Source organism: Cebus imitator, unplaced genomic scaffold (genome assembly GCF_001604975.1).
Source record: "Cebus imitator isolate Cc_AM_T3 unplaced genomic scaffold, Cebus_imitator-1.0 Scaffold505, whole genome shotgun sequence".
Taxonomy (NCBI): Eukaryota; Metazoa; Chordata; class Mammalia; order Primates; family Cebidae; genus Cebus; species Cebus imitator.
In genome coordinates, this window is record NW_016107820.1 from 1,302,351 (window position 1) to 1,330,004 (window position 27,654).

At 39.0% G+C, this 27,654-nt stretch overlaps 1 protein-coding gene across 6 annotated transcripts in view; it reads left to right on the forward strand.

Moving 5' to 3' along the window:
* Positions 1 to 27,654, forward strand: part of AFF2 (AF4/FMR2 family member 2) — a 501,797-nt gene that overhangs the window by 428,806 nt on the left and 45,337 nt on the right. For all 6 annotated transcript variants that reach the window (XM_017513842.2, XM_017513841.2, XM_017513843.2 and 3 more), the window contains one exon: positions 26,679 to 26,838. In XM_017513842.2, coding sequence (XP_017369331.1) covers positions 26,679 to 26,838 — 160 coding nt within the window. The remainder of the gene's footprint in view (positions 1 to 26,678; positions 26,839 to 27,654) is intronic.

Genomic DNA, 27,654 nt, shown 5'->3' on the forward strand with positions numbered 1-27,654 from the left:
CACTTTCAGCAAACATCAGTTTTCTTTCACTAGAGACGAATCTGCCTAAATTCAGGGTTCTTACCTGCAGCCTGTGCCTCCATGTTGATGAACAATGCTAGACGTTATGAGATTATGAAAAATAGAGATAACTTGGACAATTAGTACCTCTTCCAAGGAAAACAATCTCCTTAATTTGATGCATGTGAATGGAAATGTGTTGAACCTCTACTCTGGTAGACACAGTAGGGAATTCCAAAATGAGGAAGTCAGCACCTGCCTGTAGGGGGATTAGAGTTTAGGTGGGGTGGGAGCGGGGAAAGGAGGCATTCAGACACACAGCTCCTTCTACTTACAGATAGATGCCAACCCAAATATGACACAGAATAATTTTTAAAATGTTAGAATCAGGCCAAAATTCCCCACAAATCCTTCTAGTTTCAACAACGTTTGGGTAATATAGGCTTACAATGCTCTGTTGAGTTCTAATGTCTACACACTTTATCTCAGATTTTGCCAGAAGGTTTTTTTGTAGGCTGAATATCGGCAGACAGCCCAGCCAGATCTACTCAATAAGCGCATGCATATAACAAGACACTTGCACACACATCTAAGTCTAACCATTCCATCCAACAGCAATAAAAAGTAAATCTGCATGATATGAAACCAGATTATTTTAATGATTTCCTTTTAAGAGCAGCTGTCCAGTTTACATCCATCCCCTCTTGAATCAAAAGAAGGGTGGATATGCATGAGCACTATGGCTCCACGCAGCTCTAATCCTGTCTAACCTGTGAATCCTTATCTGCTAGTGTGTAGCTTCCTGCCAGTAGATAGCCGTAGGGATAAACTTAAGAATATCCAGTGGTGTTACTCCAAATCTTAAAGAAACCATCATACTAATAAGATGTTATCATTTTTATTTTTAGAGAAAATTTTAAAGACCAGAAAATAATTTGAATTTTTAAACCAGTTTATAGAGTTAGTACCTAGAACACGGTAGGCATTTAATATTTGTTTCAGTGATTGAATGCGATAAATATTAAAGAAAAACTCAGCCTATAGGACAATGTATCCACAGTGTGTTACAGGCATACTTGTCCCGAGGGATGCTAAGAGGTCAGCAGTTTGGTGTTCCAAACAGTTACCTCCAAAGAAGAATGCTGGCTGATGGCTCTGGCCTTGGGAGTCCGGGCCTCCTGTAAGGCTTTCAAAGACCCTAAGTTACAAGAGGCATAGCCTGGAGTAATGAGGAGCACAGTGTTTGGATTCAAATCCCAGCTCTGTCACTTCCTCACTGGGTAGTTTTGGGCAAGTTACTTTACCTCTTTTTGTTTCCCTTTCCTCACCTGTGTAATGGGGATAATGGTAGAATGTGCCTTAAAGGGTTGTGATGGAGATTAAATGAGTTGATATGTGTAAGGCACCTGGAATAGTGTAGTTATTCAAGCCTTTGGTATGATGTGCATTCCAATATTGGATAGCCTTCCAGCTGGGTTCAATGGCAAGAGATCCATACCTGGTGTAAGAAGACCTAGATTTGAAATCTGGTTAGCTTTGTGGCCTTGGGCAATTTCTCTAATTTTTCTCAGCCTTAGTTTCCTTGTTTCTAAGCTGACATAATGCTTCCTGTAATTGCTGTGAGGATTTAAAAAGATAATTAAATGAGATTCTATGTGTACAAAAATCGCTGGCATATGGTAAGTGCTGGATAAGTATCTTCTGAGTCTCCTGGATGAGGGTCCTTAGAGCAATGGCCCCCCACACCCAGCCACGCTTGAGCTGATCTGATATTCCTGGTATTTTCCTTGTCTTATCTTGCAGCTCTACTGCTTCCTGTGTATTGTGCATTATGTAGAGAGTAAGTCCAGAGGTGGGGAAGCATCAAGTCTGTACTGGAAGTTCCATTTTAAGCCAAGGCTTGCTATGTCGTAAAAGAAAATAACAAAGTATGTGTTGGTATGTTTTGCCAAGAGCAACCTAAACACATCAAAGCCTGACAGTTCTATTTATTTGCTCTCTTCTGAGATGAAAAGGGTGAATGGAAATCTTCGCACTCCATATCACACTGGTTACATTAGCTCCCTCTCCACCACTGACAGTGGCCAACTGATGGTACAGTTTAGGAGGGAGATTCTCCCTCCACCTCAGTCATTACTCTTGTTGAGGATCTGTGGGAAGTCAATTTCATTGCAGAGCAGAAATGGAAGTTGCTGTGAATGCCATCATTTCTAAATGAAGACACAGCATATGGAGAATACAGAGTGGAATTTCTAGCTCATAATTGCAGAGGATATGTGGTTGGTCAAGTCCATCTTGCTGGTGTTCACAGCAATCCACTCCTGCCCACATTAAAGCACTGCCAACTTACAATAACCCCCTGGCCATTTTCCCAGTGATTGAAGCTTGCACACCACTTCAATTCATATTCATTGATTTTTATCAATCAAATGGAAGCTTAATGGTGGATCTATTTGGGTGACCTCTTAGAATAGAAGCCTCAGTGTCACATAGAAATAACAGCTTATGAATTCTGCTCTGAGGCTCTAATTGAAAGATATACAAAATATTTAGCAGGTGCCCACCTCACTGCTCTGCTTCTTCCCAGATATTTTCAGATTCTCCAACCCTGAGACCTAAGGCGTCACTTTCTCTAGTAATTGTGTTTGAGGAATTTTTAGGAATTCTCATCGTCAATTTACCTCTTGGTGCCACTCTGAGTAATGTTAGGATTTTTTCTTATGGTATGGCTGAGACTTAAAGTTTTCAGTTTATCCAGAGAGCTAATACATTTTGGAAAAAAAGAGAAATTCGGACCTTAAGCATGGACATTTATCAATAACTACTAGTGCTGTGACTAGTGAATTCTTTAGAGAGAGGGAGGGAGTATGGCTGAGGCAGGGTTCAAGGCAGAGAATATGTATTGGCAGAAACCTTATGATAGCCAGACTAAATAAGCTTAATAATTTACTTCTCTTATTTAAACAAATAACACTTTTACTGTAAATCAATCCTCCCTGTTTTCTTCTCTCCCTTTCTCTCTTTTATCTTGTTTTTGCTTTTTGCTGTATGTCTGCCTCTTCGTCTGTTTTCTGTTTCCTCACTGTCGTCTCTTTCCTTTCCTTTCTTCTTTTTTTTTCTGTCTTACACTCTCACACTCTACCTGCCAGGGCTCAAACTCAACTGTGTTCTCGTTAGACTATAGTTTACAGAAGGAAAGTAAAGATACCTGGAGGCTAGGCTAAAGGGAAGGGTCCTCCAGCTATTCTCTTGTGCTTGGTTATGATTTTGAACACTAAACAGCAATTCACTCACAGGCAAGAGGGATCTGGCATTCTGCATTCTACCAATATGTTGACTGCTTTCATGGAGTGCCATGGAAAATGTTTATTACCAAAGCAATGCCAAACTCCTTATTTTTGGAGATGGAATAAATGGTGTTATAATGTTTTTACACATTCACTACTGAATTGTACTTTATTTAAATGAAACAATGCTGGGGAAAGAATTACTAAGTATACCAAACTGTCATCTTTCAGGTGGTATTTCCATGTGCTGAGTTTCTGAAATGAATGCAAAGACGATCAGGGATTTTCTTTGTATTCCTGAAGATACAGATGGTATCCAACATCTCCTCAAGGAAAGCTTTGGCTCTGTTTTTCATGAGGTTTCCACTCTGTTCATATAAAGAAGTGTATCTTAAGTATAAACCTATCATCAGGTTTAGCAAATCAATACCATAAGAGTGTGAAATGTTCCCCAGAACTCTCTACAAGGGCATTTCACAGTAAAAGCAATTGGAAAAGAAGCTGCAATGGAATATCTTATGAGATAGCCATTTAGATCACAAAAGGGCCATAAAAGTCACAAGCAGTTTGTGTGAAGCAAGGTTCATAATATAACCATACAGGACTTGCTGGAAAGAAAGAGGAAAATTGCAAACCAATTTGTGGTTATAGCTTTTTCTGTCAATTCTACTGGGATTTAAAACTTGTAAAAGGTAGCAACTTCTGCCAGTGTACATTATGTAGAGAGACTGTGATAACCATAATCACAGTAGCCAAACAAACACCAATTATTTGAAGCCAATAAAGTCTTTATTAACTTCAAAGCAATTAGTGCTTCTTGGACTTATTAAGCCACAGAATGAGAAGGTGCCACCCAAGACCATTTGTCAGCAACAAATTTGGGAGTCATCTCAGGATGCTTCATTTACATATTTCAAAATGGTTTTGCAATTGAAGGATGAATAGTTGTAAAATCGAGTAGAAGAAAGAGTGGCTCTGCTTTGGGGAGCCATAGAGGCTCTAAGATGGCACTCAGAAGCAGGCCCTGCTTGGCATTTAATGCTATTGGACAACCTGCTATGTCCATCATTTCAGGTTCTGCAGACCCAGCCAGCTTTCTCAAACCAGTTGCAGTAGTAACTGCTGTCTTTACTGAGGGCCTGCTGGACACCACAATTTCTATATGCATAATCTCTAATCAGTTCATCAGCTCTGCGAGGCCCTTATTCTCTTCTTACAGATGGGGAAACTGAGGCTGAGAAAAGTTAATTAATGGTAGTTGAGAATGGAACCCAAGGTTGCTTGGTTACCTTACCTGTGATTTTGCCAGGCTCCTCCTTCACTTGATGAACCAGTTGATGGCCGGAGCCATACCACACATTTTTCTACTTGGATCACCTTCACATTACCAAATTCAGACTTAATCTTCATGTCCTCTTAGACTGGAGCCAGGAGCTGACAGATCTCCTGGCTATATGTAATTCTGTACTTCTTGCTCTAGCTTTAAATTAATCTTTCCCGAACAGTAAGAAAACTAATAAGATTACAATTGCAAGTCTTTTAGCATGAATCTTTATGATTCACTGTTGATTACAAGCTGATGCACAGTCAGTCTGTCCAGGTCTTTATTTTCATCTGAGCAATAAAAGTAGTTTCTGGTTTCCCTTCAGTTAACATTTCTCTTTAAAGAGCAGCATTCCATTAATGAAGACATGTGAAATGAAATTTCATTGAGGCTATACTCAATCTGATTTCTGCAAACAAATGAAAAGTTATACTGCCTCTTTTAATATCATTAGGAAACCTGACATCTCGTAATTATCTTTAGGTTGTAGTATATCTGAGGCAAGAATCCTAGTATTTTTGCACCACTTGTGCATCAATGAAGTACTTTCCTCAAATGGCAAAACAGATTGCACTGGTGCTCTTGTCATCTGTCTATGTAGCCTTTGAGACCAGACAAAAATGTCTATTTCTGTGTTTGCAGAATCTTCATTCACCCCAAGAATTCATGCCTATAGAGCCCTCTCAGTGGATCACTCACTAGTGTTAGCTTAGCTAAGAGTCTGGGACCCAGTAGGTATTATCGCCTTTCTTGGCTTATAAAAACCAAAGATGAAAGGAAACTCACATTCAAGTTGTCCAGAAGAGTTCTGGAAGTCCCCAGGACTCAAAGCCAGCTCTGAAAGATCCTACAAAATGAGTCACACTCTAGTACATGGAAGTTGGTGGGCATCCACTACTTAGTAAATTTATAGACAGAAAGTTAGCACACTTTGTCTGAGTGTGTCCTGCAACATCATAGCCTCAGGCAGAACCATGGCACAAGACGTCAGAGATGAGACAGACCTGAGCCATTCTGACACTGCTGTGTTCTAGCACTGTGGCCTCAAACTAGTCTAGTTTCCTTCAAGAGAATCATGATTTTTACTGGCAAATGGGAAGAAGTAAATGGAAGTTGTAATCTCTGCACTGGCTCCCTCACAAGGTCACTTCAAGGAAGGAAAAGAGGACGTTCTTTGTCCAAATTATGTACAAATGATAAGAACATGTTAATTAACATGAGATTATTCTCATCATACAGTATCCAAAGAAGTAGGTAAAACATCAGGTCTTAATATGCCCCTGCCTATAGTAGACATTAGAAAATATCCTATGAATCTGAAAAATCTTTGACACTGAACTATACCAGCTTCCTTCATTAAAGAGGAAGCAGATGCCAAAGGGGAAGGCCTGGTGGAGGCTGAAGTTGTGCAGGGCACTTGCTGTTTCTACACTGGAATGGGATTACTCAGGAGATAGCAGAAGCCCTCTGTGTTCCTGAGCCACCCTAGGCCATTGTGAAATGTCCACTGTCCCACCATTACCTCCCTGGCATAGAAACTAGTGATCACCTCAAATAGCTACGGCCAATTAGCAGCAGAGCTTTGTCCACAAGCCACTACAACTTCAAGTGCTGTTCTCCATCCCCATTCACTACTGGCATTCTAAATGTCTGATTTCAATTGCATTGGTCCCAAACCGTGTATGTGTATCACAAATAAAGAAAGGACTCTTTGAGGTCTCTGGCTACTCAACCTGGAAAGATGTCTATCACCTTGCTAATCACTGACCTCAAGCTGATGAGGGTTTAAATAACACAGTGCTCCTGGTCCCATGGCCCCTAAGGCAGTGCTATTTCAGCAGCTTCTCCTGGCTGACTTCAGATAGAGTCTTGGGATGACTGATATTTTTGCAAGCTGCAAATGCCGCTGAGTAATGGATTTCATTCATTTCATCAAAGACCACATTTTACAACTTGTTGTACTAAGTGAACATTTAAGAATTCATATGCGGCTGGGTGCAGTGGTTTGTGCCTGTAACCCCAGCACTTTGGGAGGCCGAGGTTGGCAGTTCACAAGGTCAAGAGATCGAGACCATCCTGGCTAACACAGGGAAACTCCATCTCTACTAAAAATTTTAAAAAATTAGCCGGGCATAGTACCACGTGCCTGTAGTCCCATCTACTCAGGAGGCTGAGGCAAGAGAATCGCTTGAACCCAGGAGGTGGAGGTTGCTGTGAGCCGAGATCACGCCACTGTGCTCCAGCCTGGGTGACAGAATGAGAGACTCTGTCTCAAAAAAAAAAAAAAAAAAAGAGAGATAATTCATATGCAAGCCGTGTTTGTGATTTGCATTCTCAACACTGAGTTATTTCACAGTATCTGTCCATTGCAGTGCATTGATATTTTAAATAACATCTCTGCTTCTTAGAGTAAATATTTTAAAATGTGAAGGTTATATATAACCATTATAACCCATTTATCAGAGCAGTACAGCTATAAATTGTACCGCTCCAATTAATTTGTGACTTTAGTTATATAAACACAAATCACACCAACTGTCGTCTTCTTATTTCCATGGTTTACACCATTTTTATCAACTATAATGACTTACATTGTTGAAATTGATTTGTTAATGTTACTCAGAAAGACAAAAGCACACTATCTTCTTTTCCCTTGTAACTGTTAATAAGGTGAAGGCTGAAATGCATGTTTTTATTCTGCTGTAGGTATTATGTCATATTTGGAAAGGAGTGGGGTTCTTTTTCTGAAAATGCGTTGGGAAATTCTGGTTTTCGACTGGGTGAGTGCTGGAGAACTAGCTCAGAAAACCATTATGGGAAGAATCGACTCCACAAAGAAAGGAGTTATGATCAGTCTGTTCGGCCTTAAATCCAATAATTTGGACTGTGCATTTGCTACTTACATGTAATTGAGACTTTATACTTTCTTTGTTGCTATTGCTGCTACTGCTGATATCAGGAAACATATCCTAGGCTAACATCATCCTCCGTATGGCAGATATATAGTAGACTCCACTGGAAGCCAAGAGACTAGCACTCTCCCACCAAATCTGCCTCCAACTCAGCATTTCTGTTGTCAAGTCCCTTCCCTCTCTGGGATTCAATTTATGCTCCTGTTGAGTGGAGGAATAGATTAGACATTCTTCAAGTTCAATTCTAAAAAGTTTGATGGGAAATTTTATAAATTTAGATCTGCTTCTGATGATGAATCATGTAACTGAAGGTACCACTTTGGTTGAGATGAGTTATGGCTTGTGCAACTTAATCTTCTGAGAACTTCTCAGATTGGAAACAAGTGAGGGTTATTCTGGATTTCCTGGGGATTCACCAGAAACTACAGGCCTGCTAAGAGGCTACTGCTCCTCTGTGGGTTTGAAAAGAATGATTTGATTGGGCATCTACCTCTTTGTTGTTCCCTTTTGCATCATAGGAAGAGCTTTGGACTGAAGTCAACATAGATATGACTGCTAACTTTTCCGATTACAGCTGTGTGATCATTGGCAAACCTAGTTAATCTACCAGAGTCTTATCAGCTACACACTAAGAAGCCTTTCTTGCCTACTTTCCAGCATCAAACTCATGAACACAGTCTCTCTCCAGTTGGGTTAACTGGGTTCCAGTATTATTCCCATCTCTTCAGAGAATGATTGTGAAGATTGAGGAAGACTTGTGTGAAGTATTCAACCCCTATCACTGAGTAGTTGCTCAGTAAATGGGCACTTTTATTCCTATAATCTGTTATTAGGGGTTCACTTTGTCAGTTGTTGAAACCATCAAGCTTGCCATAATTTTGAAAACACATACTTTTACAATTATTCACATTCATTCATTTGTGTGTTAAAGATTTATTAAATGCCTACTAGTTGTCAGGGACTATTCTAGGAACTAGAGATACAGAAAAAAATAAAAATCCAAAGCTCTGCCCTAGTGGAGTTTATATTCCCTTGGGTGGAGACAGACAATAAACATCATGAAAGTATAATGATAAAATATATTGGAAGGTGATAAGTATTATAGAGAGAAATAAATCAAGGGAATGTGCTAGAGATGGAGGTGTAGTTTTAAATGGGATGATCAGGGAAGGCTTTCTGAAAGCTGCATCTGAGCAAAGTCCAAAAGGAAGTAAGGGAGTGAGCCCTGCAGTGATTGCAGGGAAAACATTGCAGGAAAAGGAATAGCACGTGGAATGGCCTTGAGGCAAGAGTATACCTGGTGTGCCGTAGAAACAGTAAAAAAGATAGTTCAGCTGAAGCAGAGTAAGCAAGGATAAGAATGTTGGAGAAGGATATCAGAACTTGCACTGGGAATTAGACGGTACAAGAGCTGGTAGGACATTGGAAAGACTTGGCTTAGATTCAGTGAATTGGGAGCTGTGGGAGAATTTCGAGCAGAGGAAAGACATGATCTGAATTATGTCATAAAGGGATCACACTATACCTATTGACAAAGGACTATGGGAAGGGAGCAGGGGTAGAAACATAGAGAACAGTAAGGAAGCTATTACCATAAGCCAAATGAGAAGGATGGTGGCTTGTATCAGAGCAGTGGTGATGAGCGGTAGAGTGGATGTATTAGTGATGTATTTTGAAAGGAGAACAGATAAGATTTGCTAATGGAGTAATTGAATAGGGATACAGACAAAAAAAGAGAAGTCAAAAACAATTCTGAGTTTCAGCCTGAGCACTTGGAAAGGTGCTATTTGCTATTAGCTGAGTAATTTACTGTAATTATTATTTACAGGTAGCATGACAACAATAAGACCATATGGAAATATTTGAATAATTTTTTTCAATAAACAAAGTAGGAGAATGTTAGCTTCTTGTTATCTATTACCAATATTGAGGGGGAATGTCCAAAATATGTGAGATCATTTATCCTCACACTGACCAGTGCTTCCCCCTTTTCTTCCCACCCCGTCATTCCTTTGACTGACTTTCATAAGTCCAGGCTGCAATTACATGCACCAAATCAGTGGTTCTGAAAATTGGAAATCAACTATGGAGCTTGTTAGGAAATCCAGGTATGAGATCACCCTCTCACATCCATGGAATCTGACTGGTGAAGCATAAACACACAGCAGCCACACACATCAATTTGTCACATATTTTTACACGACTGAATCTGTCAAATACCTGGTTTGTGGCTGATCACTAGTCAGCTTTCAAAATAAAATAGCTGGGTGTTTTAAAGAAAACATTTTTTCTGTCCAGGTTATCTGTATGCATCAGCTTCTGTCCACCACCAAAGTAAAATGGCCATAACCGATCTTACCCAGATGGGGGTTTAGGCAGTTGATGGACTCACTCCTGTGACCTTTAGTTCCCTGAATGCAGTTTTGTTTGGCCTCCATTCCTGTTTTGACAGTTTCAAGAGATGAATTAGTGAATCTCCAAGGTCTTCTACATCCATGTGATTCTATGATACGGCAATTCTTCTGTATTGCTGTGAAATAGAAGGCCATTTACCTCTTACATCTGGGTATTCAAAAAACTAGACACCAAAATGATGATGATAGGTATTTTATTTAATTTTCATATAAGAATTAATTCCAAGTCAATTCAAAGTAGCATAGTAGTAAAAGATCATACAGTCTTTGTGATTGGAAAGACTCTCATTCAAACTTTGATTCAAGTTGCTTAACCTCTCTACACCTCAGTGGTTCACTTGTAAAGTGAAGATAATAACAGCATGTGCACCATACTCCTATTATGAGGGTGAAGTGAGGTTTCATGAAAAGTAGTTAGCACATTACTTGACACAGAGTATGTCTCATAAATATTAGCTATCACTGTCATCATTATCATCATCATCATTGCTATTAACTGAAGAATAATAAACATGCCATTTCCAATTGTCATTGAAAGGCATAGAGAAGGCTGCAAATAATTTAAGAAAGTATATGTTTGAAGATTTTACCACTAGCTCTTCAATAGGTTTGTCTGCAAATACACATATGGATGGGTGATTGGTTGAAATAGAGCAGAATTTTTCCAAGTGTGTTTAGGCAAAACAGACAAACAAAAACAACCAAAAAGCATACTTGTTTTTTTCTAGCCACTTACTGGCTGTGAGACCTTGGACAAAGTTATGGCACATATTAAGAACTCAGCAAACAAAGTATTATTGGTGTTATTATTTTACACACACACACACACACACACACAGACATAATGGTGGCAAAAGAACCATGCTGGACAAAAAATATTTATATGCATGATGGCCTAATAACTTTATTAGGTCTTATAATCAAGCATCAAACTCAGAGAAGAGAGGAACATATTTTGAAATTAGGTTTATATAAGACTTTCTCTTTATAAGCTACAGATTGTTGATAGGCAAGCAATAAGCTTAAATTTTTGTCATTTGAAACTGTATATTACATATATGAATCTGCATTCTTATACAATTCCATGCCCACATTTCATATTCCTATTATCCTTTTCTGTATGAGTAGCTCAATTTCAGAGGAAATGTTATTGGTCCTCTTCACTCTCATGGACAAGTTAAGTCCATATCAACATGTACCAGACCTTCCTGAAGCTCCCAGCACACCTCCAACTTCATGATCCTTGGTTTCATGTGAAATTGCCTCCTCCTGAAGGCCAGACAGGCAATGAGGACTTTGAATAAGCACAGCTCTCCAGCTCTGCTCCTGCCTTGGCAATTTCGGTGTTTCACAATAATTGCTATGTTTTTTATAAGAATAATAAAAAGGCAGATATAAAGGCAAATATCAAGAAGACTTCCGGCTGACAAAAGCAGAATTCAGAGAGAAATGTGAAAATAGCAACTTATTTCAGCAATAAAGGGAGTATATTTTATACTCTAGGTTTTTTTTGTTTTGTAAAATCATGACTTTCTAGTAAATGACATCCTAGAAGATATTTATCAAAGCAGGAAATCTGTGGAAAAGAGCACCTCGCATTCACTTTAATATTTTGCCTTCTCTTTTGACATTTTCTTGCCTAGAGATCTAATTCCATTAAATATGTACCTTTTTTTTTTAGCTGGAAGTCTTCTTCGTGTATCTTTCAGATAAATCTTAAAAGTACATAAGGTCTGTAGGCCAGCTTCTTTTTAAGTGCAAATGAGACACACAGTAGAATATTGTCTATGAGGGTTTCCAAATTATTTATATTCCTGCAGAACTTTACCTTGCATTTTCTGTGATAATGATAAGGGAAAAGGTAAAATTCCAATATGCCTTCTGTGGAGCACTGTCAAACCATATTAGTCCTATTTAATATCTGACATGCAGGAACTTACTTTGGCTGATCTCCACTTTGATTGGCTTTATTTGGCATTGTCAAGACTAACTTAGCCTGATGGACAAGGTAAATAGAAGTGTAACCAAGTGTCAAGTTAGCAGTGCACTGGGTAATATTCCATTATGCCTTTGCAAATGGACATGGCTTCACTACTCTGTTTCATCATGACACTTCCCTAGGACTTTGAAGTGAAAATGTTTGCTAAATTGGAATATAACATTCCAGGTTCTATAAACACTGTGGGTGAATTGGAATGTCTGTCTCCCAGTAGACTTCCAAGCATATACTGTTACATCCGTAATTTCTTCTGTTGCTTTTATTTCTCATTCCCTATGCCTTCAAATAATTTTCTGTATGCATATGAAATCAAACTCCCACCATAGGATTCACAAATGTATGTTTTTGAATGTCGCATTTTATGGTTTGTCACTGTGGGGAAAGGGGCTGCAGTTTAGGGGATCTAAAGTTGGAGTTGAGGATAGGAGTAATCTAGATTTGGGTTATGTTCTGCAGTGGAACTACCACTTCAATTACTACGTACCTTCTAGGTGTGATCTTTTCAGCAGGTAAGACCTTGAGAATATCAAGGGAAAATGCAAAGTCATTGAATAAACTGAGTAGGGGCACCAAGAAGCTACTGCAGGGCTGAAACACTCAGTGACATTACTCAGAGGCTCAGAAATTCGGTGCAGGCTCCAGCCTTCTGCAAGCCAGCTCAATTGATGGCTGCAGGCTAGGCTGGTAGTCCTATGGGGTAGGAGAGGATACTACGGTTAAGAGTAGTTTTTCCTTTGCATTATAAAGGCAGGAAAAAAGTCTCCATGATTATAAGGTTCTTTGCTTCCAAATGACTCATCTATGTGACTAAAAACTATGAGACTAGACATTAGAAAGACGCATATGAGAACACAGAAGAAAGGAGAAAAGAAAGGGAATAAAGAAAATCTTCCAGCCCTAAACACAACTATATCACATCCCCAGTTCACCTTAGATCTCTGGTTTGTTAAAGACAACTTTCCATGAGAAGAGTTGATTCATTTTTCCCCCACATATGTCTTACAGCTTTGGGTTGTCTCTAGTCATTAGATCATTGTGGTAGCTTTACACAAGTAATTTTCCTATTGCCAAAGATAAACATGTGTTGGAATTTTTGCGTGGTGAAGGAGACAGTGGGAACGAAGGGAGAGTGCAAAATATGTTGCCTTTGCAAAATTGTCATCGAAAGGATAGCCAGAACATAAATGATACTGTTTTGGCTTCAAAAGGGTAAGCAGGTGTCTTCAAAGTCCCAAATGAGCTGTGTACAAGCTTGTACAAACAAGCGCAGAATCAGGCCTGTTTGTTATTCACACAAACAGAGTGTAAACCATGTGAATTCCACAGTTCCCAGGATTCAGATGGTGCACAATGGTCCATAATGAGCAGCACCTGTGCTTACCTCAATTACCAGACAGTTCTCAACAGCAGCAAAAAGGGCGCACTAGAATTGTTTTTCAATAATAGATTCAGTTATGTCTTTCATAATTGGATTCAAAAGCTCAAAATTTCATTCTGCAACTTGTTCATAAAATTTGTATGAAAAAGTCTGGCATTTATTCAAAAGAAAGAGTCTATGAAGAAAAAATTGCAAAACAGCCAACCGCTGGTAACTAAGCAGCCAAATTATAGTCCAACCACTTGGCAAATACACCATCTTTTTATTATTTCAGTAATTGAATTTCTGTTAAAACATGGAGCATAATTTAACATGAGAAATATATTTATAATACAATAGTGCTTCAGTAATAAATGCATTATGATTGTCACTTTTAATGGAGTCTTATGTATTCCCTCTGAGACTGTGTGGCAGACTTTGAGACAGCCACTGCACCAGTGTTGTTTGTAGACAATTGAATTAATTGGAGACAGGGTCATTAACTCGACCTGAATACCTCTGATTGCTTCTGTAAATAAGGTTAGAGAGCAAATGGCTAATCTTCGTTGTCATTATAGATTCCTCTTACATTTTCACACTGCCTTGTATATTAAGATCATTTTGCTAAGCAGCTTTTCAGCCTCTCCTTATATTTACAGTATGGTCTTGCGTGGCACATAACCATAATTGTATCAGACTTATATTACATTCTCCATATCTTTATAAAGCACAATACTAGAAAAGAACCTATGTTGAATCACAACTCGTAAAAACCGTCAGACCAATAAATGAATAAACCACAGTGTATAAACCATCATATTAAAGGAAAGTAAAACCACACAGCAAAAGTTGCTTTGGTCTCCTCTTGCAGATCCATGTACAATTTGGAAACACAATTAACACAGGATGAGCTCCCAAAGATGCAATCGCTAAAGAAAGAGCACAGCAAGGGATGCATTGATTTAAATATCTTTATGTCTCAGTTGATGTAATGCCCTTTCTTGCCCTTCTGTAACAACATTAATAACGTGGAAATCAGAGGAGGTTAGATTCTTTCTCCTTGTTCATTCTGGAGTTAAATAAGAACTATTTCAAATACAGATATTAAAAACATTTAAATATTTGACTTATAGTGTTATTTTTGTAGCTTTATCCTTTTACAGGCATGCAAGATATTTAGAGGGGATTTGAAGAAAAAATCTTCTTCCTTTATGACTCAAATAATTCAAAAAGTGCATGTAATGGAAACATATCTAAAAGTGGACTTTCCAGTCATTTTATAATATAAATCATAAATATTATAAAGGACCATTAAAAATGTACAGCATTATGTTGAATAATGAGACATTTACAAATAGGATACCACAAAGAGATGTAAAAGAAGGAAGAGGAGGGGCAGGAGGAGTATGAGGAGGAAGACAGGAAAAAGGAAGGAGAAAAGAAAAGTAATTATGTGCTTTTTTTTCCCCTTGGCAAGATTAAAATATACTGAATATATCAAAGAGATCATTTATACTAGATCTGTATAAATTATCTATACTACTAGAAGAGTAGATCACTTCCTCATTGTTGTACCAAGCCATTGGAAGCCTATCAGTTGTCATGAGTTCCATGGCTAACTGAAAGTGTTGACATTTTCTTTGGATATTAAACGGGTCATGCTCAAAAGAGAAAAATAACAACCATTTCAGTTATTTCAGACTTTTTGTCTTTATATATTCTTATTTTAACACTAATCTTTGTGTCTATGACGAAAATGTTACATTTGACTCTCATACATATGAATGTACATATGTGTATCCTAGTAATCATGGCTAGAACCCAAATGTGGGTTGTTGTAAACACTGGCTGGCAGCAATAGCGTTTTTAATAAATGACTAATGGCTAACATGTGCTGCAGAAGTCAACATCTCTGTCCTTAGCCAGCTAATAGCAACATTATTTTTAAATTAATGTTATGCACACCATTTGAAGGATGACACTTCTCTCAATGTTTTTACTTCTTAGCCAGCCATCTCAATTAATGCTGAAATGATTTTACTTCCTTGGTATTAGCCATCTTGGATTTTAACCAGTAGGTGTACACACACTCACATAAAGACTCACTCAAATGCAGACTTGCACACATACATACACACACATGCATTCACCCATTAACAAGGCACAAATACTCATACACATGCACACACATATCACCTCTTATTTGAACACCTTGAATTTAGGCATAGTTATCTGAAATGCATATTGAAATATAATTATAGTCAAAGGGAACATTTTCAGATATAACCTTTCTGGAAAATATCTCTCTGCCAGTGTTTTGCCCAAGTTTCTAACTGGCATAGTAATGTACCCAGGTTTTATCATTAAGAAGCTGTAGTAGTGTGGGACTCACAGAAACTGCACTGGATTTTGAGATGTTGATACCGTCAGACTAGAAATTACTCTTATCTCACTAAAAGTACATGTCTCCCATGTTTTGCAAGTGAGAATATTCTGTTTGTTTGTTTTGGACATTTAAACCCCACCCCCAAGTTGTCAAAACCTTGTCTACACTATAATCCCTCAGATGTGCATTTGTTTGAATTTAGTTGGTAGGGACCCTGTAGCATTGTGATTTGCTGTTGACACACTAAAAGGGCATATGACGTAACTTTTGGAACATGCAAATTCCTAGATTTTTCTGATGAAGTGATTGACCACAAATGTAATTTGTTTAACCCCAGAAGGTATTTTAACTCCATGTTTTAAATCCATTTTATTCTAAATTCTGCCTTTTTTGAAATTGCTAAATTTCCTAAATTCCTCTTACTAACAAAACCAAACACCCTGACCTTGTTACTACAGCCTGTTTGACATCATCACAAGTCCTGCCAGTTCTTGGTGATATGCCTAAGTTGGTTTCCATTTCTTTCTGTGTCAGCATTTAATAGACTCTGTTTTCATTTGTAACACAGGATTGTCATTCCTCTGTTGATCTGGTTGTAAGCCCTGCCATTCCACATACAGGAGTCAGTGTTGAGTAAGGCTGCCTGTACTTAGCTATCTTATCACTGGTGGCCATGTACAGACTTCTTCTTGACATCAAAGGCAAGTTGGTTACAGTATCAAATGAGTTCCCCTAGCATGGGGAAAGTGTGGTCCTCTTTTCTTCTCCCATTTGCACGTGACCTCCTTCAATTTACCATTGATGAGAAGGGAGACTATTAGCTAGAAGGTAAGATTTTCAGGCAGATAGTGTTAAGGGACTAAAGATCCAATATTTCTTATGCTGTCATTCAAATTAACAGGCATATGAACTTCTGTTTAAAATAGCTGGGCTTTTTGACTAGAGGGCTTTTGTGTAGAAGATTGAAGATGTCAGCTTTAAATATGACATTGATAGTCTTTGGCGAAGAATGGGAGTGAATTTTTGTAGAAACTGCCTTTTTCCTGACTGTTTATTAATGGTCTTTGTGATTTATAGTAAATGCTGGGGAGGATTTCCAGGCCCATTTATCACAAGAAGGGAACACCTTCTTGTTCTTAATGTGACTGTGGCATAATTAGCAATGCATGTGTGCCAGGAGATTTAGTTCTGTCTTTTCTGAAAGTCCTTCAACCTCGTATTTAATCCCAAACTGATTGAATATTTTTTCTTCTTTGAGGAAATTAATTATGCCACTGGAAAAATCATCACTAGAGAGGAAGTTGATATAAGGCACAATGTAGGCTGGGTTGGCTAATGTATCAAAATGACATGATTAGAGTAACTCACATCTTAGACAAATTGAAATAATGGAGTCATCATTCTAATTAAAAACAGGAAGGTCTGTTTGTATGTAGCATTCATTTTCAGTAAGAGCCACACCATTTGTTTTTTATGTTCATGCATGTTTGTACACTCTGTGACCCATCAATGGCTGTTGCTCTAAATACCAATTATGTTAAAAATATCCATCCAGATACTTTGCATTTTGTCAATGGAACTGAAGCTGAAGAAGGAGTTGGGCACTGTGTCATATGGCCAGCATCCATAGAGGCAGTTGAAAGGTTACAAATCCATCATCATGCACCCTATTTGCCTGATTATTTTCATCAAATTAACTTATAATTCAGGATGTTTTTGTGTTCCATAGGCTGGCCTAAGTATTGGCTTCTGTTGATAATCAGCAACATGTAGACATTTCACAGTTAAGTATTGTTCTTTACCAGGTGACTTTCTTTGTGCTGCATTTGTATATATTATAAGGCCATTTGAAGTATTTTTTTATAACAAAACAACTATATACAATTTATCATGCCAGTCACCCTGGGATATGCAAAACGACTTTACAATCCGGTCCCTGCCATCAAGGACTGTACAGTTTAGTTGTGCAGGTTAGCACAACGAAATAAAATCATCTGAGAATAATGCAATGATAAACTGTGATGCAAAACAGGAAAGTATTTGTAAGAATTAAAAGCGATTAGTGATGACCTCATATTATTTGAATTTGAGCTTGAAAGATAAAGATTTAACCAAGCAGAAGAGAGGGGAAAAGTGTCGCTGTAGGTGGAGCAAACAGAATAAGCAAAGGCATGGAGGCAACGTGGGAGCAGAGAGGAGACAAAAGTTGCAGTTGTGCTGGGAATAAGTCAAAAATAAAACTGACACTAAGGTACGGTGTAGATGGAGATCTATCTCCGGAAACCTTATAGCAAAGAGTGTATATATCTGCCAGAAAGTCATTGTGAATTCTGAAATCGAGAGATCTCATGATATAACATTGTCACAGAGGGTGAGTACAAAAGAGTAAAGCTTTTAGTTCACCAGGGAATGAGGTCAAGGCGAGTAAGAAAAGAAGACTGGATTTGCTGCTGGGCATGGTGGCTCATGCCTGTAGTCACAGCACTTTGGGAGGCAAGTTGGGCAAATCACGAATTCAGGAGTTTTAGACCAGTCTGGCCAATGTGGTGAAACCCCATCTCTACTAAAAATGCAAAAAATTAGCTGGGCGTGGTGGCAGGCGCCTGTAATCCCAGATACTTGGGAGGCTGAGGCAGGAGAATCGCTTGAATCCGGGAGGCAGAGGTTGCAGTGAGCCGAGATCATGCCACTGCACTCCAGCCCAGAAACTCCATCTCAAAAATAAAGAAAAGAAAAGAATACTGGATTTGCAATGACGAGTCGGCAAGAGAAGGGTTGCTGTTGGCAATTAAGAAGTAGTTTTACTAGCCAAAAGAGTTTTAAAGCCTACTTATTAGGCGTGAAGATATTTCTAGTGGTGAGGATGTGGAACCAGTAAGTGTTGACCTTGACAACATCTTTAAGAAGTTTTCATGGTGGAAGACAGTTGGTGACTCTTTCCTAATTAGGAATATATGTGCTAGTCTGGGTGACCACCCAGAAGGGCTGTCTGTACAGCATCCACTTCTCTTGGCAATGTGTTGTGTTGCTGCCTCTTCCTCTTGTGAGGGTTAGACACAGCAATTTTGCAAGTTTCAGTTATTGCCATTCACTTAGATTTCTAATGCTCATATTCACAATACAATTATGAAGTAAGATTCAGTAAGGAAACTATGTGACTTCTATTTTAGAAATTGTGTATGTGCTTTTGAATATGCCAACTGCAACAAGGTTTTCGTAGCACACAGGGTTGGTGTCCTTCAGTGTTTTTAACACCAAATTGTTACAACTGGTTTCATTAGATCACTAGAAGAAAATTTTGGATTAATTCTGAGTCTTATTTCTTTCTGATATGATTTTAAAAGATGGGTTTTATAGTGCATTTTGATTGTTTTCATTGTCTCAAGCTTGCCAGTGTTTAGTTCATGGTCACAGTAGCCGAGTGAACAGGTAGTCTAGAAGGATACCTGTTCCTTCTACCTTCTAGTGTTCTTGTGGCAGTCAAATCATGGGAGTTAACTTGCTTGAAATATATCAAGTGCTCTACACTTAAAAAGTATTCCGATCTTATTGATCTGATGATGATGATAGCCTCTTGGAACCATAGGGTCACAGAGCAATAGCGATGTTAAGTGCCTCCCCAAAGGCAGAGGATATGTTTGGGGACAGTCCTCCCTGAGATCTATAAAGAAGACTTCTTTATGGCTTTACTCTAGGGTATATTAAGCACATTAAGCATTTTACAGAATATGTGGTTGATAAAGTCTCTGGCCTTCGAAGCTTACCTTGTAAATCAAATGTCTGTGATATATCAGGTAACAGATCAGACATGAAGGAAAGCAGACAATACTGATAAGAAGAATGGCATTGACCGACATCACAGAAGAGATGTAGTCTAAGGGGAGATTGGAAGAGCAATGGCCACTTCCCAAATTGAGCAGCAGGTCTAGGTACAATAAATAAAGAAAACATAAAGCAGGGAAGAAGGCAGAGGCTTACACTAAGCCACTATGAGACTATCTTCAGGAAGATCTGTGCCTAAGCATGCTTTGTACTTTTCTAAGGAATTCAGCCTGCCAACTGCTTGGATTTTCCTGACAAGCAGTTGGGCCCCATCTTCAGGCTAGTTTTTGGAACACAGTGAAGGAGATTCCTCCATGGAAGCAGTTTCCGGGTTTAAGACACCCAGTAGAAGTACACACCCTGCTCCACCTAGGATTCATGACTGATATGATTCTTTATTGGAAGGCCTTGACCTTGTTATAGACTCCTGGAGGCTGGTCCTTTCTAAGTTTCTTGTGAATGCAAGCTGCCATTCAATCATTCATTCTCAGCTTTGCAGAGCCAGAGCTTACAGGAGTCAGTGTTCACATACACTTGCTTGCCTTTCTTCTCTCCTTTGCTCCCATTTTTAAAAATGGGCTTTAAAGGCAAAAGGTACAAAAATATTTGGCTTTATATGATTTTTTTCCCCACCTGTTTGGCTGTTTGATTGAAACAGTTCTGTCTCATGCCAGAAAAGTCAGTGTGATTTTTAAAAATTATTTCCATTGAAACTGAAATATCAGTTTATTCTCCCATATGCAAATTGCAGTGCTTTCAGGACATAATGGCCCATTAGCCAACATTGGCCAGTCTTACTGGGAACATGCTGACATCCTCCAGAGTGTCATCTCACCACTTGCCATGGTAAGGTTGAATCCAGGGTCCTTTTTTTCATCCAGGTTGAATCCAGGTGCCTTTTTTTTCATTTATTTGAAATTGCATATTGAAGTTAATCTCATAGTATCCTTAAAACTATTTTTCAACTTGATATGGTTTGGTACTACATCCCAGTATTCTCAGCTATAAACTTGAAGTAGTAAGGGTATCCAATTTATAGTATTGTGGTGCAGATTAAAAGAGAAACTGCAGGGAAATCGCTCAGCAGCCCAGTTCCTGGCATATGTTCACTAGCACTACCAGGATGAATTATGCCATGGATCTTCACTATGGCCATGGATATAGCTTGCTATGACGCTGACCCTTGGTTGGGCAGTGGGAAGCCACCTTTGAATGTCATTAGTGATCCATAGGACATGTTCACAGGAAAGAAGCATGCATTCAGTGAACTAGTGGTATTGGCAAGTAGGCTCAGGAAAGTGGTAAACTGATATCCCAGCTTATCAGAATGAATCTGATAGAAATTGTTCAGTAACAATTGCCTAAAGAAAGCTTAAATTTTATCAGGTCAGATTAAAAATGACACAAGTAGATAACTTTCTCTGTTGCTAAAGGAGGACAGAAATCAAATATGAAACCATTCTAAATTATCTAGTAGACAGACATTTGATCCCGGTAAAACTGGAACACAGTCAAGTTGATGAAATTCATACAAGTCTTAACTGAGGAGGAAGGTTTCATATAGGACTTTCTCATTAAACATCTCATGCTCCATGTCTTTGGCAAGTTCTGGGCCTTGTGAAATGTGTTGCCAAGATCAATACCCTGCGGACTTGCTTATAGAATCTTCCCATGTACATTTCCCATACATAGTGTGGATGCCCACACAGCTTGATGGAGCAGAATGGTCAATTCATCATCTCTGTTTAACTCCGGAGAAAGGGATTTACAGTTAAATTAGAATTAGACTCAAACAGTACTGGTGCAGATGTTTGGCTTTCTCGAGGCCATTAATCTGAGTTAGTAAAAAGTCTGACTTACAAAATATCCTTACAGAGGTGCAGTTTTAATCCTGTAAGGTTTATGCAATAACCCTATGACTGATAAAGTATTGTAGAGAGCAGGACATTCCTAGACTTGCCTTAAGGAGCAGATTGGATTGCATGAATATCTCCTCACAATTTTTCTCATAAAGGCCATGAACAGCCTCACTTAAAATCCCCAATACACTTTAGGTTCATAGGGATTATAATCTTTGAGTTGAAAGACACCTTAAATGTTGTGGGTAGTGACTAGCTGCGGCCAGTGGTGCAAGTGGCAAAAGAATTTACCAAGACAGTTATAGGTAAAGAAAGGAAGATTTATTAAAGTATGAAAATATGTGGCAAGGTTGCAACAGGCAGCACAGCAGAGAAGGGGCTGTCTGCAAAGAGGCAGGGGTTGGAGGGAAGTTTGATAGGGTTGTGCCGGAGGGGGCTATGTGCAGAGCAAAGTCATTTTGCCCATAAAACAAGGTCATTGTACCTGTGTAATGAGGTCATTGTTTGTAAATAGCCATCTCTCAGAACAACTGGGTCCGCTTTCTCATTGTTGTTTACTTATCAGGACTCCCTATTAAAGATCATCCAACCCCATTTCAGACCCACAATAGGGATTTTTCTCCCATATTCTTTATAGCCCTATGGCTATCTGGTCACCTAAGGTGCAAGGTTCACTGGCATGCAAGGTAGTGCATTCTTTCTGTGGTCAGCTGTAAAGTTTTAAAGGTATTTCCTGGTATTGAGGTAGGATCTTTCCGACTACATCTCCAACTCAGTGATTTTGTATTTACCTTGAAATTTCAGAACAAGCCCTCTCTTTCCCCACTGCCAGGGCAGACCTACACATTGTTTGAACATTTTCATTACATGTGCCCCTTCCCCCACCCCCAATCCAGAGTATTCTTCAGGCAGAATAGTCAATTTCTTCAATGTGGCCTTTGGCTTCTTCATTTTTTCTGCATCTATTCATTAATTATGGTGCTACACATTAATTCGTTTATTGCAGAAGAGTCTGGATAGTGTAAGCATAGAAAGAGTATCACTTATAGAGTCTAGGGTGCCCAGACTATCTCTTAAAGCCCATCTTTTCCCCCTGGTACTCTCAAGCTTTCCACCAGGGCCAACCCCATCTGGAGAGGCATTTTAAATGCCTTCCCCAGCTTCTCTCCCATGGGCCTACTCTTTGATCACCTTCCCTAGCTTTGGATTCCCATGCTAGTGTCACTGACTTGCTAAGCCATCTTCTCTGCCCCCAGTCTGGCCTATGATCATGAAGACCCAATGAAGGGATTTGGGATCAAAATGAAGCTTAGCTCTATGCAGTAAAGATGGCTCACTCTGATGAATATGATAGCAAAATCTGATCTTTGAAGAGGTTAAGCAGTTGACTTTGAAGTCATTACAAATGCGGATCCTTTGTGAAGTTTTATCACATTGTAGTGAAGTTATTGAGTACACTTTTAATATTTACAGACTATAGAGTAGATGGTTTAATATAGCAGTGTTAATTATTTTTAGTATCAGACATTATGTTTGTTGTAACCACTAGCATTCTTTTTAAAAGGAGCTTATTAAAATATGAAAGTAAATGATGTGTGAAAAATAACATTAATACAGTCTTAGTGAATGAAGAATATATAAATTGTGCACTAATTTTTCATCTCCTAGGCAGAATCAACTATTACATGGGCTAGCTTTACTCTACAGCCACTTTAATATACATCTGGAAGACAAATTAGCAATGTATGATAAATGTAGCAGAAGTGGAAATTTAACTAGCTGAACAGCTAACAGATTTCAGTAAAGAACTGAAAGTGACATATTATCATGCTTTGCCAACTTGAAAGTTCCATGGTATATTGTAGACAAGAATGTGGCCTTAGACCAATGATTCCGATATTGATGTTTGACATGCTTTTAAAGACAATGTTTCAGTTTTGTACTCACTTTTTGTCCCTGGGAGCAGTCCCAACTGGGCGCTAGGTAGGCCCATAGGAAATGAAGCCCAGACTCGGATGTGGAGCTTACATTCCTTAGCAGGCTGGGTGCAGCTAGAGTTTCCAGCAAGCCCATGAGCAGAAGATGGAGAGTAGAAGCACAGGAAAGCTGCTGGTAGGAGCAATTTTGCCTCCATTTAAGCAAACATTATTCCCTTCCACAAACACTGACTCTCCATTTCCAACTATGCAACTGCCCAGAGAAAGCAATTCCTTCACATTAATAACTGAAATCCTTCACCCCTAGTTTGAGTTTTCATGGCGTCCTCCCTGAATTTAAGTCCCCCTTCCTCCTTATCCCCAAGTCTGTATGTCTGAGTATAAAAAGCTGATGTCCTTCTTCTTATTCTTCCCATACTAATTTCTTCTAAGTGTTCATTGTCAAAATTGACTGTCCATGAGGTCCCACCTGAGAACACAGAAACAGATTTAGCTATAAAGTTTCTTAAGATAAATAATTTCAGGTCTCATTTCACTGGGTCTCAGTCAAGGTTGCCCTTATGTTTAAAACAGTTTTAATTCCACGTCTTTATTTATATCTACTTATAAGTATTGTCACATTTTCATATATGCTTTCTATTCACATCCATACTTTCTTATAATTCTGAAATTCAAAAAGTTCTAAGAACCATCATTTTTTCTAACCTTGAGACAAACTCATTTGATGACTTAACCTAAACTGCTATAAATATATTTATTTAAAACATTTATGTATTCCTCTTATTGTGAATCTTACTTCAGCAATAGTAACAAGTTTTATTAAAGGGTGCTTATGTAGATCCCACTGAGAATATTATATATGATATATTCAGCATATTAGTTTTTAAAATTAAAAACATCTGAATACTAAAATACATCTCTTCTCAGAAGGGCTTTAGATAAGAAAGATCTATACAAAACACACACACACATACAGTCCAATTTCTACTACATCCAATAAACTTTGATTTAGCTGAGAAATAAGTTGATTTTGTTAAATAAATCACCTGTGCTTCATGTGCATCACCTTAATGTATTTGGTTGAGGGAGTAATCCCTGGGATTTTTTGTTTCTTACAGAAGTTGGTAGAAAATCATCTAGTAAGTGGAACTCTATCCAGAAATATTCCAAAGTCAACCTAGAATCTATTTTAGCTTAGTAATAACAGAATGACCAGCTTCTTATCGAAAGCCAGAAATGAATGCATAGATGTGAAATGATAACTAGGAAACAGCCTTTTCACTTGAGAATCATAAATGTAGATACAAATTAGATTTTATCCCTCAGTCTACCACCCAGTATTCTCAGTGTTGCAGATGCTCTGTGTTATATTTAAAACTTCACTTGAGGGGAATTGAGGCCAAGTTAGCCTAATCTCTGGATTAGTCTCACTTAGATTTCTGTTCTCTCAATCTTTATTTAGTAACCAAAGACAAAAACAATTGATTAGATTTAAAGAGAACTTTGCATAAATAGGATATCATTACTGACAAGAAAGAGAGATCTACAAAGGAATGCAGGGCAAGAAGAGCCCTGTTATCTGTCTCCTCACTTTACCCCCATTGCTGGAGGAAGGCACACAGTTCTCAGGAGATACAGTAGTCTCCTTATTTCTTGTTATTATTATTTAGTCTCCTTATTTCTTATTATTCCCTAATCTCTAGATGTACTTGACAGAGGAACATACTTGTAGTTCACATTTACTTAGCAAATAGCAGTTCAAAATGAGCTTTCCCTATGTGAAAGAAAATGTCTACCTGGGAAATTAAAGGTCCAGTCTTCAGGGACACAGGGCACAGGAAGTGGAAAGGCTCTCTACACTGAGTAGTGACTGATGAGGAGCCCATGCTGGCTTTGAAGGGATCCTATTCCTTCCCAAGCAGCAGCACAGTATGGCTCCAGCTCAGCAGGTGAGAGTTGTAATGTTGGAGAAGAGGTTCTAGTGAGGGCGAGGGGTGGGGACATGAACTTGTTTGGGTTCAGGCAGTGAATAAAGATCTATGCTCCTTGAGTTGGGGGCTGGGGAATCCTGTGGATCCTTTTTCTCACGTTTGAACGAGGGGCCATAGGACCAGATGACCTCCAGGACCAGACTGGGCTCTCTTGACTGAGCTGCTGCTTCAGATTTGGGGAATGCAAGGGAGACAGCAAGTCAAGTTGCTGTTGCATGCAAGAGGCTGTGAAGATCAGGTAGATGGTAAACAGACAAACAGGCCCCCAGCACCCTCCTCCCCATGAGCTAAACTGATCTCCAAAGAGGGATTAGGCTGAAGAGACAGGGGGAGATTAGAACCTTCCCCCAAATTTACAGACCCATTTCTGAGAGAAAGCAAACTTCAATCCAAAGCGACAATGAGAAAAAGATAGAAAGACGATAGCATACCCCAGTTTGCCAAGATGCAGCTGAGGCTGATTTGTTATGGGGCACAGAGAGCAAACGATCGGTGAGGAGGAGTATTGATTATCAATAAAGGTAGAGTAGCAAATGGTGTCACTTTCCAAACACTTTGCTTGGTCAGCTTTACAAATTTAAAATCAATCATTACAGCTGGTTGGTCTCTTATGATTATACCTCCTGGTAAGAGTTACAAAGAGGTTATAAAAATTAGGGTGGAGGAGGCCTGGAAGTGTGTTATCTCATTCTCTCATTCATACACCAGACAGACAGCAATTGAGAACCAACTCTAGTCACTGTGAGCCCCAGGCCCTCAGCAATGAATATGCTCAGCACAGCTAGTGCCCTTTGAGGGAGCTGGAAGGCCAGTGTGCTAGGTAGTAGTCTTGGCTCTCCAGCTAGCTGTGAGGCAGAGACCAACCCTACCTCCTTTCTGAACCTCAGTTTCCTCCAATTAAAATTATTATTGAACTCACTCCTTCTTGGTAACAGAATTATATACCATGTATTTAGCTAAGATCAGAGCCCCTTGACGAACCTGTGGGGTGTTGAACAAGGAGGGAACAAAAACTGAAAAATTATCTTAACTGAAAAAAATGGGACAGTTTAACATCTAAAGCTGTATATCTCTATCTGCATCCAGAAGGCATGCAAACTTGGCTTAAGGTTTTTATGTTGACGTAGGGTGGCAAGGCTTTTCTGGAAGACAAGGCAGTGTGATGGAAAGCCAAGAAATGTGGATACACACAGGTCTGGTTCTTATCAAACCTTTGAACTTGGGCCAGTCACTGGGCCTCCTAAGCCTCACGTTTCCTATCTGTAAAATGGGGACAGTAAACCCCACTCTGCCTGTGTGTCACGAATCATAGGCCCTTCTGCTGAATTGGGCTGTTTTCCATCTGATTTGAGAGTAAATGAGGCAATGATTTATGTCATTTTTCTTTCAGCCCACCCTTGGCCACTCCCCAGCCCCTACCTGCAGTGCAAGCCAGCGGGGGTTCTGGCAGCTCCAGTGAATCAGAGAGCAGCTCTGAGTCAGATTCAGACACTGAAAGCAGCACCACTGACAGCGAATCTAATGAGGCACCTCGTGCGGCCACTCCAGAGGTGAGTGAAGGAGCCAGGGGCCTAACCATGATCTGCCTGTCCCCAAGGCATCACCCGCAACACACACACACACATGCACACAGACACACAGACACACACACACACACATGCACATACACACACACATTTTCAGCACAGTAATTAATTTAGCACAATAACCACTTCAGAAAAGTATCCAGATGTTTAAAAGTATTTTTAAAAAACATATATTCACAAATCCTAACATGCAAAAATTTTTTGCTGTGTGACTCACTTAGCTACTGTTAGCATAGTAAAACTAGCATAGTAATGACTAGACTAGCAGCTTGTCTTCTGAGAGGACCAGTGAAGCCAGTCAAGATCCAATTCTGGCCTTGGGGACACTGACTCTTATTCTAGATTAAAGTGTGAATTGTTACTTGGCAAGTAAGACCCAAGAAGTTTGACTTTCCTTAAAGGTAAAATGATCATTTAAATGTTATATGTTCTTTATTTTAATATGCATCCTTCAAGTGTGTTTGATAATAATTCACAAAAACATTTAATACAGCTCCATGAAATACTAAAATAATAATTTTGAAATAAAGAATTTGCTTCACATCCTCTGATTCCAGGATGGCTGCTCAATTTTCCTGGGCCTGCGTTTGGTACAGCAAGTAAAATCCACCCCCAACACCTGGCTCTTCATAAACTTGTTTTTCAATAATCTGAAAAGAAAAAAATAGGAGACAGTAGTTACATTTTTGCTATTAATAATAGAAACTCCTGTTGAACATGGACCATGCATGTTCCAGGCACTGCTGAACCCTTGACTTGCATTTTCTCATGCCATCTTCA